The sequence below is a fragment of the Loxodonta africana genome, chromosome 15 (assembly GCF_030014295.1).
Source record: "Loxodonta africana isolate mLoxAfr1 chromosome 15, mLoxAfr1.hap2, whole genome shotgun sequence".
Lineage (NCBI taxonomy): Eukaryota > Metazoa > Chordata > Mammalia > Proboscidea > Elephantidae > Loxodonta > Loxodonta africana.
This window is the reverse complement of record NC_087356.1, coordinates 80,280,060-80,294,757: the sequence shown is the minus strand read 5'-3', so window position 1 is coordinate 80,294,757 and position 14,698 is coordinate 80,280,060. Positions and strand designations below refer to the sequence as shown.

At 39.7% G+C, this 14,698-nt stretch overlaps 1 protein-coding gene and 1 long non-coding RNA gene across 3 annotated transcripts in view; one reads left to right on the top strand and one right to left on the bottom strand.

The window, feature by feature from the left end:
• Positions 1-14,698, top strand: part of PAFAH1B2 (platelet activating factor acetylhydrolase 1b catalytic subunit 2) — a 40,468-nt gene that overhangs the window by 20,784 nt on the left and 4,986 nt on the right. For both annotated transcript variants that reach the window (XM_003418251.4, XM_064269028.1), the window contains exons 3-5: positions 9,309-9,398; positions 10,288-10,404; positions 11,709-11,831. In XM_003418251.4, the coding sequence (XP_003418299.3) occupies positions 9,309-9,398; positions 10,288-10,404; positions 11,709-11,831 (330 nt within the window). The remainder of the gene's footprint in view (positions 1-9,308; positions 9,399-10,287; positions 10,405-11,708; positions 11,832-14,698) is intronic.
• Positions 2,258-14,698, bottom strand: part of LOC135227838 (uncharacterized) — a 29,903-nt gene continuing 17,462 nt past the window's right edge. The window contains exon 3 of the long non-coding RNA XR_010318027.1: positions 2,258-8,846. This is a non-coding gene — a long non-coding RNA (uncharacterized LOC135227838). The remainder of the gene's footprint in view (positions 8,847-14,698) is intronic.

The window sequence follows — 14,698 nt, the reverse complement described above, 5'->3', positions numbered from 1 at the left end:
GAAGACCCCCAAAAAGATGGATTGACACAGTGGCTGGAACAATAGGCTTAAATGTAGCAACGATTGTGAGGATGGCACAGGACTGGGCAGGGTTTCTTTCTGTTGTACATGAGGTGGTTTTGAGTGGGAACTGACTTGACAGCACCTAACAACAGAATGGCCCCATAAGGTTTCCAAGGCTGTCGTCGTCTTTGTTGTTGTTGTTGAGAATATGCGTAGCGAAACATTGACTAGTTCACCAGTTCTTCATCTACCATTTAGTGACACGGATTATATTCTTCGAGTCGTGCTACCATTCTTACCCTCTTTTTCTGAATTTTTCCTTCTCCGTTAACATAAATTCACCACCCTCTAAGGTTTCTATGTAATCTTTCGAGTTGCTGTTGTCAGTTTGATCCCATATAGATCTTAAAAGAGCATACTGCTCCAGGCAGACATTTTTTACTAGTTAACCAAAGCTGTAATCTTTATAGAGGCCAACTTCCACATCTTTCTTCTCGGAGCAGCTGGTAGGTTCAGACCACTGACTTTTCATTTAGCTGCTAAAAGTGTAACCCCTGCTCCACCAGGGCTTGTTACATGGAGGATAATAACAACCAAATGCAACCTGGTGTCTTAGATTGGCTCTGGGAACAGAAAAGGACATTAGTGTAGTTAATAGTATTTACTGATGTTAATTTCTTAGTTTTGGTAAATGTAACATGTAAGATGATAACCTATTGGAGGAAGCTGGGTGAAGGTTATATGAGAATACATGGTACTGTCTTTGCCATTTTTTGTAGATCTAAAATTGTTTCTAAATAAAAAGTGGGGGGAGGGAGTATACATTATAAAACAGCCATGATTAAAACCATTATTGTGGCAATTCTCAGTACTACCTATGAAATATTGCCAAAAGACCAGACTAAAATATCTAGACTTAACAAGTTTTCAGGAAACAATAACGGTCAGATAAACATGTTCACCACCACCTGAGGAGTTCATTCAGTGAAATCCAGAAGGTGGGAGATTCTGTAAGTCAAACAATCATTCTTTTGAAAAAAATAATAAATTTGGAAAGAGTGGGAGAGGGAACCCTAGTTATTAAAAGGGATTTAAGTAACAAATTGTTTGGACCTTGATTTAAAAAAAAAAATTATTTTTTGAGATAATGGAATTTTAACACTGGTTCTTTGTTGCTGTTAAAGAATTACTGGGTTTTTTTCTTGTGTGTGTGTGTGAAATTGGTATGTGGTTATATATATTTTTTAATATTTTAAGATTTACATACTGAAATATTTATGGATGAAATGACGTGTCTTCGGTTTGCTTCAGAATAACCTGGCAGTGGTGTGGGGCAAGCACCTGGGGTATGACTCAAACAATGATGTCCGTAAGTTAAAGGATTGCTGTAGCTGGTGTTGGATACATGGAGGTTCATTGTGTTATTCTCTCTACTTTTGTGTGTATATGATATATTCCGTAGAAAGTTTTTTTTTAATAAAAAAGGTGATGTAGACAAATTTAATACAAGTTAGAACAAAACGTATTAGCCAGAAGATGAAGGTTCAGCCACATACTAAAGGAAAATATTTTCAATACATTTAACAGATAACAATGTTGATTTTTGGTTATATATAATTGGTAGCCAAATGTCTCCAATGGACAGTTTCAAAACAATATACAACAAATAAAGAAACAGGACTGGAGATGTTTAACTTTTTGTTTCCAAAAAGTACAAATTAAAACAATGGGAAGAGAAAGGAGGGAGGGAGAGAAATGTTGTTACCCAGCGCAGGTACAAGTTCAGTGAAACTTGTTCGAGTACATTGGTGGAGTCAGTGGTCTGTAACTTACGTGTTAAGAATTCGGAGATATGTCCAAGATCCATGAAAGTGTTAATTACTTTGACCTAAGAATTCCCAGCATATGAAAAATGAAATATGGATAAATCTCTTGATCACCATATTATTTTAGGAACAAAAACAAGCAGGAGGCTCCTGGCAAGTCCACCAATAGGAAGAAGAGCTTTTAAAAAAAAGTATCAGTGGATGCATTCAGTAGAATATTATGTGGCCTTTAAGTTTTATGGTTATGTAATTTGTGTAAGTACAAGGAAAAATGCTTCCCGTATAATGTTACCTGTTGCTGTTTTTTTTTTTTTTTTTTTCTTTGTTGCTTTTGAGTCGATTCTAACTCATGACAACCCCATAGATGACGGAGTAGAACTACTCCATAGGGTGTTTGTGGCGTTAAGCTTTACAGAAGCAGATTGCCAGGCCTTTCTCCTGTGGTGCTTCTGGGTGAATTCCAGCTGCCAATCTTTTGATTAGTAGTCGAGCACAAGCTGTTAGCGCCACCCAGGGACCTCAGTTAGATGCAGACATAATGACTGCCATTACATACCTGCTGTGTGCCAGGCAGTCGCTAAACCCTTTTCATAGAACTCTAATCTCCACAACAACTCCAAAACAGAGTTGCTAACAGATGAGAAAACCAAGGCTCCGATTATGTATTTCCCAAGACTTAGATTTTATACCTTCTTAAGGTCACTGGACTAGTAAGGAGACAAATTAGAATTTGAACGTAGCTTTTTCTGTCCTGGCGGGGGGGGGGGGAGGCGGTTTGTGGCAGGGGGAAGAAAATATGCAAAAATCATGATAGTTACTGGGTTAAGGTGGTTATAGGTGTTTTGTTTTTGTCTTTTCTGTTTTTCCATACTTACTGCAATGTGATTGTATTACTTTTATACTTTAAAAGAAAATGTAAAGTATTAGACTCTTCAGAATAGCAGCGCTTAAACCTCTGTGACATCAGATAAACGTGAGCTCTTTTATCCGTGCTGAGAAACAGTTGATACTACAGTATACCCTGGAGAGTTGACATGACATGGAAAAGCACCTGTTCACTAGCTAAAGTTTTATTCTTGTTCATCTTACCCCTTTGTTTTAAAAATACTTACTGAAACAATAGTAATTAAAAAAATAATTTACACAAAGCATGGAAGCAAGAAAAAAGAAAAAGGTATCCCTAATCTTCCCACATTAAGAGAGGAACAGTGGTGATAAACTGGCAGATCATTTCCGAACATACCTTTGTCACTTTATACTTTCACCTGTTACCGTTTACCATTGAGTCAATTCTGTATTCTGTAGGGTTTTCTTTTTTTATAATGTATTTTTGTTGTTGAGAATGTACACACAGAACATAACACCAAATTCAACAATTTATGTATGTACAATTCAGTGACAAATTGTGCAAACATCCTCACCCTTCTCTTCCGGGTTGTTCCTCCCCCATTAAGAAAGCCACTGCTCCCTAAGTTTCCTATCTGATCTTTTGAGTTGTTTTTGTCAGTTTGATCCCATATAGGCCTTAAAAGAGCACAACGATCAAGGCAGACTTTTTCCTTTTTAATTGTGCTTTAGGTGGAAGTTCACAGCTCAAGTTAGTTTCTCATGCAAAAATTTATACACCTGTTGTTTTGTGACCATAGTTGCTATCCCTGTAATGTGACCACACCTTCCTCCTTTCCACCCCACATTTCTCATGTCCATTCAGCCAGCCCCTGTCCCTTTGTGCCTTCTCATCCCGCCTCCGGAGAGGAGCTTCCCATTTAGTCTCGTGTATCTACTTAAACCAAGAAGCATACTCTTCGTGAGTATCATTTTATGTCTTATAGTCCGGTCTATTCTTTGTCTGAAGATTTGGCTTCAGGAATGGTTTTAGTTCTGGGTTAACAAAGAGTCTGGGGGCCATGTCTTCTGGGGCTCCTCCAGCCTCAATCAGACCATTAAGTCTGGTCTTTTTACTAGAATTTGAGTTCTGCACCCGACTTCTCTCCTGCTCCATCAGGGACTCTCCATTGTGTTCCCTGTCAGAGCAGTCGGTGGTGGTAACTGGTCAAGGCAGACATTCTTTACTAGTTAAGCTGAACGACTGTTTAGTTTTAAGAAAACTTCAGGGGATATTTTGGCTTTAAGGTTGAAAGATTATCCTGGGGCAGTAGTTCGGGGCTTCATCCAGCCTCCATAGCTCCAGAAAGTCTGGATTCTATGAGAATTAGAAATTCTGTCCTACATTTTTCCCCCTTTGATCAAAATTCTTCTATAGAATCTTGGATTAAAATGTTCAGTAATGCTAGCCAGGCACCATCCAGTTCTCCTGGTCTCTTGGCAGAGGGGGCAGTTGTTCATGGAGGCAGTTAGCCACACATTCCATTTCCTCCTATTCCTGCTTCTCCTCCTTCTCTGTTGCTCCGTGTGAATAGAGAGACCAATTGTACCTTGGATGGCCACTTGCAAACTTTTAAGACCCCAGGCACTACACGGTGAACTAGGAGGTAGAACAGTAGCACTAAACACAGTATTAGGCCATTTAAGTGGGATGTCCCATGAAACCATGATCCTAAACCTCCAAACCAAGAAACCAAATTCCATGAGATATTTGGTTATACATAAGCAGCCTCAGTCGCAGCTCTTTTTTTCATGGTTGTTGTTGTAATTGTATCTATGATACAACTTTTCCCATTTCAGCGTTTTACGCTGTACAGCTAATTGACAGCAATTACATTAATCGGCTGTGCAACCCTACCCTTAATATGATTTTCATCACCGTAAACTGAAACTCAATATTCCATAAGCAATAACTCCCCTTTCCTGCTCGCTCTTGCCCTTGGTAACCAGTAATAAACTTTGGTCTGTATATATTAGCCTGTTCTTGTCTGCTTATGTGAGGTCATATAATGGTTGACCTTTTGTGATTGACTTTCTTCACTCAGCGTACTGTTTTCAGGTTCCATCCGTATTGTAGTATGTATTTCTCTTAACTGGCTGAGTAGTATTCCATTGTATGTATATACCATATTTTGTTTATCCATTCGTCTGTGGGTGGGCTTTTAGGTTGTTTGCATCTTTTCAGCTGTTGTGAATAGTGCTGCAGTGAACATTGGTGTACAAATATCTGTTTGAGTCTCTGCTTTCAAGTCTTTTGGGTACACAGCTGGCAGTGGAATTGCTGGCTCATATGGTAGTTCTATTTTTAGTTTTTTGAGGAACTGCCACACTGTTTTCCACAATGGATGTACCATTTTGCATTGCCACCAGCAATGGATAAGGGCTCCGATTTCCTCACATCCTCACCAATGTTTGTTATTTTCTGTTTTTGTTTTCTTTGTCTTAGCCATCCTAGTGAGTGAAATGGTATCTCATTGTGGTTTTGATTTACTTCTCTGATAGCTAACTGGCAAACTATGTTGAGCATCTTTTCATGTGTTTGGTGACCATTTGAATGTCCTCTTTGGTGTAATGTCTGTTCAAGGTTTTTGCCCATTTCACGATTGAGTTATTTGTCCTCTTGTTGTCGAATTTTTATATGTGTTAGACTCTTATTGGTTATGTTGTTTTCAAAGATATTCTCCCAGTTGGTAGCTTGTCTTTTTACTTTCTTGGTACAGTCTTGATGAACACAAGTTTTTGATTTTTATTAGGTCCCATTTACTTCTTTTGTCTTTCGCTGTTCGTGCTTTTGTTTTTATATTACATAATCCATTGTTAAAAGCTAGGCCTTTCAGTGTTGCCACTACATTTTCTTCTAAGAATTTAATGGTTTTAGTTTTCACATTTAGGTCTTTAATCCATTTTGACAAGTTTTTGTGTATGATGTGAAACATGGATCCTGCTTCATTTTTCTGCATGTGGAAATCCAATTTTTCCAGCAGCATTTATTGAAGAGACTCTTCCTTCCTCATTGAAAGGACTTAGCACCCTTGACAAAAATCAGTTGATCATAGATGTGTGGGTTTATTTCTAGACTCTCAGTTCTATTCCGTTGATATGTGTCTGTTGTTATACCAGTACCAGGCTGTTTTGATTACTGTGGATGTATAATGTGTTTTAAAATTAAGAAATGTGATTCCTACTTTGTTCTTCTCTTTCAACATGGCTTAAGCTATTCAGGGCCTCTTGCCATTGCATATAACATTGAGGATTGGTTTTTCCATTTTGGTAAAGAAAGCTGTTGGAATTTTGATCAGGATTGCGTTGAATCTGTACATAGCTTTGGGTAGTATTACATCTCAACAGTATTAAGTGTTCCAGTCCATGAACATGGAACATCTTTTCATTTATTTAAGCCTTCTTTAATCTCTATAGGGCTGCTACAGGGTCTCTGTAGGGTCACTGTGAGTTGGAATTGGCTCAACCACAAAGGGTTTGGTTTGATTTTTTTTTTTAAATAATTTTTATTGTGCTTTAAGTGCAAGTTTATAAATCAAGTCAGTCTCTCACACAAAAACACATATGCACCTTCCTACACACTTCCAATTACTCTTCCCCTAATGAGACAGCCTGCCGTCTCCCTCCACTCTCTCTTTTCATGTCCTTTTTGCCAGGTTCTAACCCCCTTCACCCTTTCATCTCCCCTCCAGGCAGGAGATGCCAACATAGTCTCACGTGTCCACCTGATCCAAGAAGCTCACTCCTCACCAGCATCCCTCTCCAACCCATTGTCCAGTCCAATCCATGTCTGAAGAGTTGGCTTTGGGAATGGTTCCTGTCCTGGGCCAACAGAAGGTCTGGGGGCCATGACCACCGGGGTCCTTCCAGTCTCAGTCAGACCATTAAGTCTGGTCTTCTGAGAATTTGGGGCCTGGATCCCACTGCTCTCCTGCTCCCTCAGGGGTTCTCTGTTGTGTTCCCTGTCAGGGCAGTCATCGGTTGTGGCAGGGCACCATCTGGTTCTTCTGGTCTCAGGATGATGTAGTCACTGGTTCATGTGGCCCTTTCTGTCTCTTGGGCTCGTAATCACCTTGTGTCCTTGGTGTTCTTCATTCTCCTTTGATCCAGGTGGGTTGAGACTCGATGATGCATCTTAGATGGCTGCTTGCTAGCGTTTAAGACGGTTTGGTTTGATTTTTAATTTCTTCCAGCAGTGTTTTATAATTTTCGTTGTGTAAATCTTTCACATTCCTGTTTAGATTTATTCCTAGGCATTTTATTCTCTTAGGTACTATTTTAAATGGAATCATTTCCTTAATTGCGCTTTCAGATTTTTCATTGCTGCTACATAGAAGATCGTCTGATTTTTGCTTGTTGACCTTGTCATACGATTCTCAGTGGCTGATTATTTAAAAGTAGATCAATTCTTCTGAATTGTCTGTGGTTGGGCTTGAACCTCCAATTATTCATTTAGCAGCCAGGCGTACTAACTGCTTGCACCACCCAGGGACACTACTTCCACCTATACTAAACCACTTGCCATCGAGTATTTCCAATGAATGGCAGCCGTATGTGCTGCAGAATAGAACTGCTCTCCTTCAGACTTTCATAGGTGTGATCTTATCAGAAGCAGATCACCAGGACTTTCTTCCAAGGCACCTATATCAAAATACCAAACCCATTGCTGTGGAGTCAATTCCAAGTCATAATAACCCTATAGGACAGAGTAGAACTGCCCCACAGAGTTTCCAAGGAGCAGCTGGTGAATTCAAATGCCACTCTTTTGGTTAGCAGCTGACCGCTTAACCACTGTACCAGTAGGGCTCCAAGCACTTATAGATGGGTTTTAACTACCACGTTTTGGTTAGTCGCTACTCACTTCACTGTTTGTGCCACCCAGCAACTCATCCTTCCTATAAACAAACAAAAAAACCCCTCTGACATCAAATCAGTTCTGACTCATTGGCAGTCCCACGTGTGATAGAGCAGAACTGCTCCATAGGATTTTCTTGGCTGTAATCTTTACAGAAGCAGATCTCCAGGCCTTTCTTCTCTAGGTTAGTAGTTGAGTGCAAACCATTCGCGCCACCCAGGGCCTGCCTTACACCTAGGTGTCGCGTGCAGCAAAGTCTGCTCCGACTCCTGGCAGCCCTGTGTGACAGTAGAACTGCTTCATCAGTTTTCTCGACTGTAACCTCTGTGGAAGCAGATCATCAGGCCGTTCTTCTGCGACGCTGCCTGGTGGGTTTGAACTATCAACCTTTACGTTAGTGACCCACTGCCGTCAAGTCGACTCCAACTCGTAGCGAGCCTGTAGGGTTCCCAAGGCTGTAAATCTCTAAGGGAGCAGACTGCCACATCCTCCTCTCACGCAGCGGCTGCCGGCTTCCAACCTCCGACCTTTCGATTACCATCTGAGCGCTTTGACCACGCACCACGAGGACCTCTGGGTTAGTGGTGGAGTGCAAACAGTTTGCGCCACGCAGGGCCTGTGTTCCCCTGTAGTGGGTGAGTATCCCGGTCTCACCACAGTGTCACCGGCATGGGCATTATCAGCAAGAATCTGTAAATAGCAACTCTGCCCTGATTCCTGGGGGAGCCTAGTTCAGGGTAGCGTTTGAGAAAGGAATCTGCATTCAGACGTTTCCCTGGACCAGATCAGAAACCTGGTGCCTGCAGCATCCTCTATATTCGTTACAAGGACAAAAATTTCTGTCCTCGAGTGCTGACGGGTAAAATCCATAAAAATTGTATCTGTAAAGGATAGAAGAACTGCCTTGTACCTTTTGAGCAGAGCAAGGTATAACAGGACTTAGGTCTCCACTGCTTATGCTCTTGGGTTAGTCTGAGAAAGGTTGAGTCTTTGTTTGCCGTTGTCTCAACATCTGGAGGTTAATAGACATTTTCAAAGCCCATATGAAAAAGGTCCCAATAAAATACATGAATCTTGATTGGCTCTTAGTTAAAAAATAGCTGTAGTTCTTTGTTCATCTCTTGGGACAATTGGAAAAAATTGAATCTGGACTGAATATTAGTTGTTAATAGGATTGTTTAGGTACAGTAATCGTTTTGTGGTTTTATAAAATGGCCGTACTCTTAGCAGATGCGTGCTTAAATATTTAGGGATGAAGAATCGATGTCTGCAACTTACTTCAGATGGTTCAGTAAACACAGACACATGTACAAACACACACAGAGAGAAAACAAATATGGAAAAATGTTATTACTTGTTGAATATAGTGGTGAGTTTACGGGTGTTCATGGTATTATTCTTTCAACTTATTGAAAGTTTGATAATGAAAGTTTGGGGAAAAGCTAAACTTTAAAAAAAATGTTAAACGTTTATTTTTCTATTCTGATTTCAGTAGAATTCTGGCTTTCTTGAGTATATTAGAATGATCAGTAGGGGAAGGGTGCGAAGAAGGTACCAGCAATTAATTGCAGATCCAAAGGAATGAGCTTTAGGGGCAGAACAACAACATAACAACAAAAATGTTTTTTAAAAGATTGACAACAGAGTAACTCGTTGGACAACTGTTCTTTCTAGGCCAGGAAATCTCACAGGGGAAGAAATGCCAGTTTCTAATTTGCCTTTCTTCTTCCCCAAACCAGCATAACAGATTTGTCCTGGACTGTAAAGACAAGGAGCCTGACGTGCTGTTTGTAGGAGACTCCATGGTGCAGTTGATGCAGCAATACGAGGTAAAGGTAGACGGGGTGCTGGGGGCCCTTGGCGAGCAAGTAGCAGATGATCATGCTGAGCTGAACCTGTAGACTTCTTCGTGACTCTTAGAAAGCTCTACTTGAGAGTAGAGAGAAGCCAGACCTACCTAATGGGATTCTTTTTGCCACTAAGCATGATGAGGGAAAAAAATTAGCCTTGTTTACAACTGAACTCTCTTATTTGCGTGATATTTATATTTGTCCTAATCATGATTTTTAATTCTTATTATTTGCATTTTACCATTTTCTTATGTATTTTTGTGATAAGCTCTTCCAATTTTGGTTTGGCATTCTTGCAAGGGAAATTTAAAAGAAAAGGTACCTTTACTCCTTTTTGGCTCTAGCACTCTAAATACCTGCGTCTCATGTTTCTAGTTCATCCTGTTTCTTTAAATGGTTGAATAAAGCCAAACCAAAACCAAACCCATTGCCGTAGAGTCAGTTCCGACTCATAGCGACCCTACAGAACAGGGTAGAACTGCCGCATAGAGTTTCCAAGGAGTGCCTGGTGGATTAGAACTGCCGACTTTTTGGTTAGCAGCCACAGCACTTAACCACTATGCCACCAGGGTTTCCGGTTGAATAAAGAGAAAGGAGAATTTATTGAGGTGCCAGCTTAAATATAAATGTGGGTACCTCTTTAGGAGCATCAGGTTGAGTTGTGACTCAGAGTCCTCATGCTTCCTTAAGAACTCAGTTATATGATGCCATCTTCAAAGCCCCTTAAGCAGTGAATGGCACAGCACTCAAAGTGTTAGGTTTGAATATAGAAAATGGAAGTTTATTTCAGATGCCACACAACACATTGCAATGGAAGGATTTTATTTCCCACTAATTTTGGCTTAAATAAATCATGTTCTCTTTTTAGATATGGCGAGAACTTTTTTCCCCTCTTCATGCACTGAATTTTGGAATTGGAGGAGATACAACAAGACATGTTTTGTGGAGACTAAAAAATGGAGAACTGGAGAACATTAAACCTAAGGTAAAATGAAATTTATTTTTATAAGAAATAATTATCACTAATATTGAGGCTTCTTCAAGTATTTAAGTTGTCTGAAATTGGCAGTAAAAAACATTGCTTCCTTAAAGCACTCTTTCACTATTCTTGTTTGCTTCATGTCTGTTTAAGGGAAATGATATTGTTGTTTAAGAGCATGGCAAAATACATATTCATTTAAGAAATCAGCGTATCGTTTGCCTAGCTTGTATTTGTAGTTGTTGTAATTATCTTTTTCAGTTATAGACAGAGATTTGATGCTAATGAGGGGAATGCGTGGGCCAGGGGACAGTATGGGGGGAAACTGCTCAGAGATGGGCCATGGGAGCAGGGCCATTATTAACTTCAGTAAGTGATTTTGAATCTGTTTAACCATATAAGCAAATTGGTAATCAAGGCCTCCAAGTTTTTCTGAAGAAGATTTGAAGCAGATGTGAACAAATATTCACCCATGACACCCACCCAGTACCTTATCACGTTGTAAATGTCTGGAGTTGGGACACAGCATATAATTTTTTTTCAACCTCAGCCAAAGATAAAACAAAGCTGAGCAACTAATAAAAGTTGTGTTAGCTGAAAGCATTTTGTTTGCCCTTCTAATAGAAAAATGCATCCATGTGCCTCTCTTTTGGGAGAGAGTAAAGATTTACTTTGTTGAGTCACCTTATGAGATACATGTCTCTAAGTGACAGCCACCTTTTAAAATGATTTTTTTTTTTTTTTAAAGAGAAAAGCTCTTTAAAACCGTATCCACCCTCCACCCCAATAACTCTTTTCCTTTAGTGCAGCTGTGTATTTACACCCATTCTACTCCTTCGGGTATTTTTCTTTCTTTTTCTAGAAGATACTTCTAGTCAGGGAGACTAAGTCTTTCTGTGATGTGAGTTGCAAATAGTTTTCCCCAGGTTGCTTAGATTTCACTTCGCTATCATTTTTTTTAATATGCAGATTATATTTTTATACAGTTGCACTTATTAGTCTTTTCTGTATAGCTATTGGATTTTGAGAAGTTTAGTTCCAACTCCACAATGATAAATAATTCTTTGTTTCCTTCTGGTACGATTTTGCCACTTGAATGTTCAGTCCATTTGGAATTTGTCCTGATATATGATGTGAAATATAGATCAATGTTTTAAGATGGCTATCCAGTTGGAGTTCTCCAAAGCCATTTAAGAAGTTCATCTATCCTCCTTTTATATTTGATTTTGAGATTTTCATCTAAATATTGGACATTCTGTTATTCCTTAGTATTGATCCTTTTTCCCCTTCTTTTCTTCTCTCAACTACAGGTCATTGTTGTCTGGGTAGGAACAAACAACCATGAAAATACGGCAGAAGAGGTAGCAGGTGGGATCGAGGCCATCGTACAGCTTATCAACACAAGACAGCCACAGGCCAAGATCATTGTATTGGTATGCGGTCTTTGGGTGTTTGGAGACCTTAATATCTTTGGGTTAGCTGAGGAATGATCTTAGAAATGTGATCACTCAAGAATAGAGAGAATCTGTAGGTGGAAGCAGTTTATGGCACTTTTTTTTAGCACTTTCTGTGCTGTCTTTTCTCTGATGCACCCTGTTGTCTTACCAGTTTCATCATCATTTCCTAGACAATCTGTGGGGTTATCTTTTATTCACTTGTCCTTTCTTAGAAGGCTGGAAATCCTCCTTTTTAACTCAGATGCCTTTTTTTTTTTAGATTGCCATCTACTGATAATTTAAAATATTAACAAAGTTGCATATGAGACTTGTCTGAATCCTGAATCTCTTGTGGTTAGGCCTGGGTTTGGATTAATTTAGATACATTGTTGTGTTCCACTGTTAATATGTTAAAGGTGGTATATTTATTAGAATCTCTGGATTCCCTAAAACATCAGAAATTCCATCAGCAAAAACTGAGTACATGATAGTTTTACTCCAAACAGAAAGTTCTACCCTTTGTAGAGTTACAAGCATTGTCTTTTTTTTTTTTTTTAAATAAGCATCAAGTCTTTATGGTCTCAGAGGTAGAACAGCTGTCTGTTTCACTGTACAAGTTAGCTGTAGATATTCTTCGCTCAACTTGAAACATACATTTAAGCAAAATCTGATGGTAATTCAGTTCTTTAATGTGTTCAGTTCTTAAGTAGTGTTAAGGTAGTCATTCATTCAACAGATGTCAAGTATTGCTAAGTATAAGGCACTGTCCTAGGTCCTGAGGATACAAAGATGAACAAGACATAGTCCCTGTCAAGGAGCTCACAGTTTTGTGGATGGGAACAACAGTGTAAAGAGAGAATTATACCATATGCTAAGGGCGGGGGGGCGGGGACATGGAAGTTGAGGCATAACAGTTGGTATCTGAGTTTAGTTTTAAAGAATTCATTGGTCTTTAGACAGATGGGAAACCCTGGTTACATAGTGGTTAAGAGCTATGGCTGTTAACCAAAAGGTCGGCAGTTCGAGTCGGCCAGGCACTCCTTGGAAACCCTATGGGGCAGTTCTACTCTGTCCTATAGGGTCTCTGTGAGTCGGAATCAACTCAACGGCAATGGGTTTGGTTTGGTTTTTTGGTGTTAGATAAGAAAAGCAAAAAGAGAAGGCATTACAGAGGGGAAAAAATGATCAAAGGCTTGTGTATCTGTGTGTTTGCTGAGTGAGTAGAAGAGGATGCTGGAAGAAGTTGAGATTTGTCGTTGTGTGAAGTTTGAGGTTGAGATGAACTAGGAGAAAAAGGCCATAGACAGGTCATGTAGGAATTTGTATGCCAGCGTACATAGGAATTTATTTGGATTTTATAGGTGCTGGGGAGTCAGGTCTTTTTTCTTATTATATAGTATTTGATTTAATTTACTTGTTTGTGTGCTTATTTATATCCTGCTAACCCTGGTGGCGTAGTGGTTAAGAGCTATGGCTCCTAACTGAAAGGTCGGCAGTTCAGATTCACCAGGTGCTCCTTGGAAACCCTGTGGGGCAGTTCTGCTCTGTCCTGTATGGCTGCTGTGAGTTGGAATCAGCTTGATGGCTGTGGGTTTGGTTTTTGGTTTTATTCCAGAAAGGATTATGTTGTGGTTAAGAGTCCATCTTTAAAGCTCGTTGGCCAGTCAGTACATAGTAGTTGCTTAGGAAACTGCCGTTAGGCAATTTGTTGTATGAATGTTGCTGACTAAACTCTCCATTAATAGTCTTTATTTCAACCAGACTTTTAAGTTTGATATACAGTGGTGTTAATTTTGTTATCTTCAATACAGAAATATGGAAAGTAAACTAAATAGTCAACTGCTCAGGGAATGAAAGGCTGGTGGTTCAGACGCCCCCAGTGGCTCTGCGGGGGAAGGGCCTGGCAGTCTGCGCCCCTACAGATCAGAGTCTAGAGCGCCCATGGGGCAGTTCTGCCCTGTCACATGGGATCACTGTGAGTCGAAGTTGACTCCATGGCACCTAACAACAACGTGACAATTACTAGGACAATGCGGACAGAATTTATGGCATATTTAAATGAAAAAATGGAATACCAAACAGTATGTATATTATATTTAGAATTTCTTAACAGTATGTATTTCATCTGGAAAAGGACTAGAAGGAAACAATTATATTATAGGTTGAAGATATTAGGAGTGTAACTTTTTCTTTCTTGTTTCCTTTAATATCCTAATATTTTAGAAATTACTAAAAATCAAAGGGAAAACCACATGGCACACCCTTGACATTAACGTATTAAGGAGATGCCGCGCAAGTCCATCCCTCGCCTTCGCCCTGTTCTTCGTGACTGTGACTGCTGCCGTGTTCTTTGCAAGTCAGAACAGACCGCGTGCTGACCGTTCACTGGCTGTCCCTTTGGGCTGTGCGTTGTATCTCAGCCAGATTTGATATGTCGGCACTGAGGGCAGCTCTTCTGCATTAAGTATTGGATACAGAGCCTTAGACTTTGACAGTCATACAAACTAGAGCGTAAGATTGACCTGGTCACAGGACGTTTTTGAAGAGCTTAACTGAAGATAGGAGGAGACGGACCAGGGCAGCAGAGTCATCATTCTCTATGGTTCTCCTTTTGAACTACACAACTACACATTAAGTTCCTAATCAAGGCCCCCAAATTTTATGAAATATTTTAAAGCAGATATGAACAAATACTTTCTAAAACATCTTTTTTTTACTAAGATATCCTCAGAAAATCTCTTTGTGAAATAAGACTTCTTACCATACCCTGTAGGAGAAACAGGTGGCAAAATTTTTGCTAAATAACAATAACTTGGCTGTAGCATCATTAACTATAAACCAACTAAAAGGTCAGGATCTCTGGC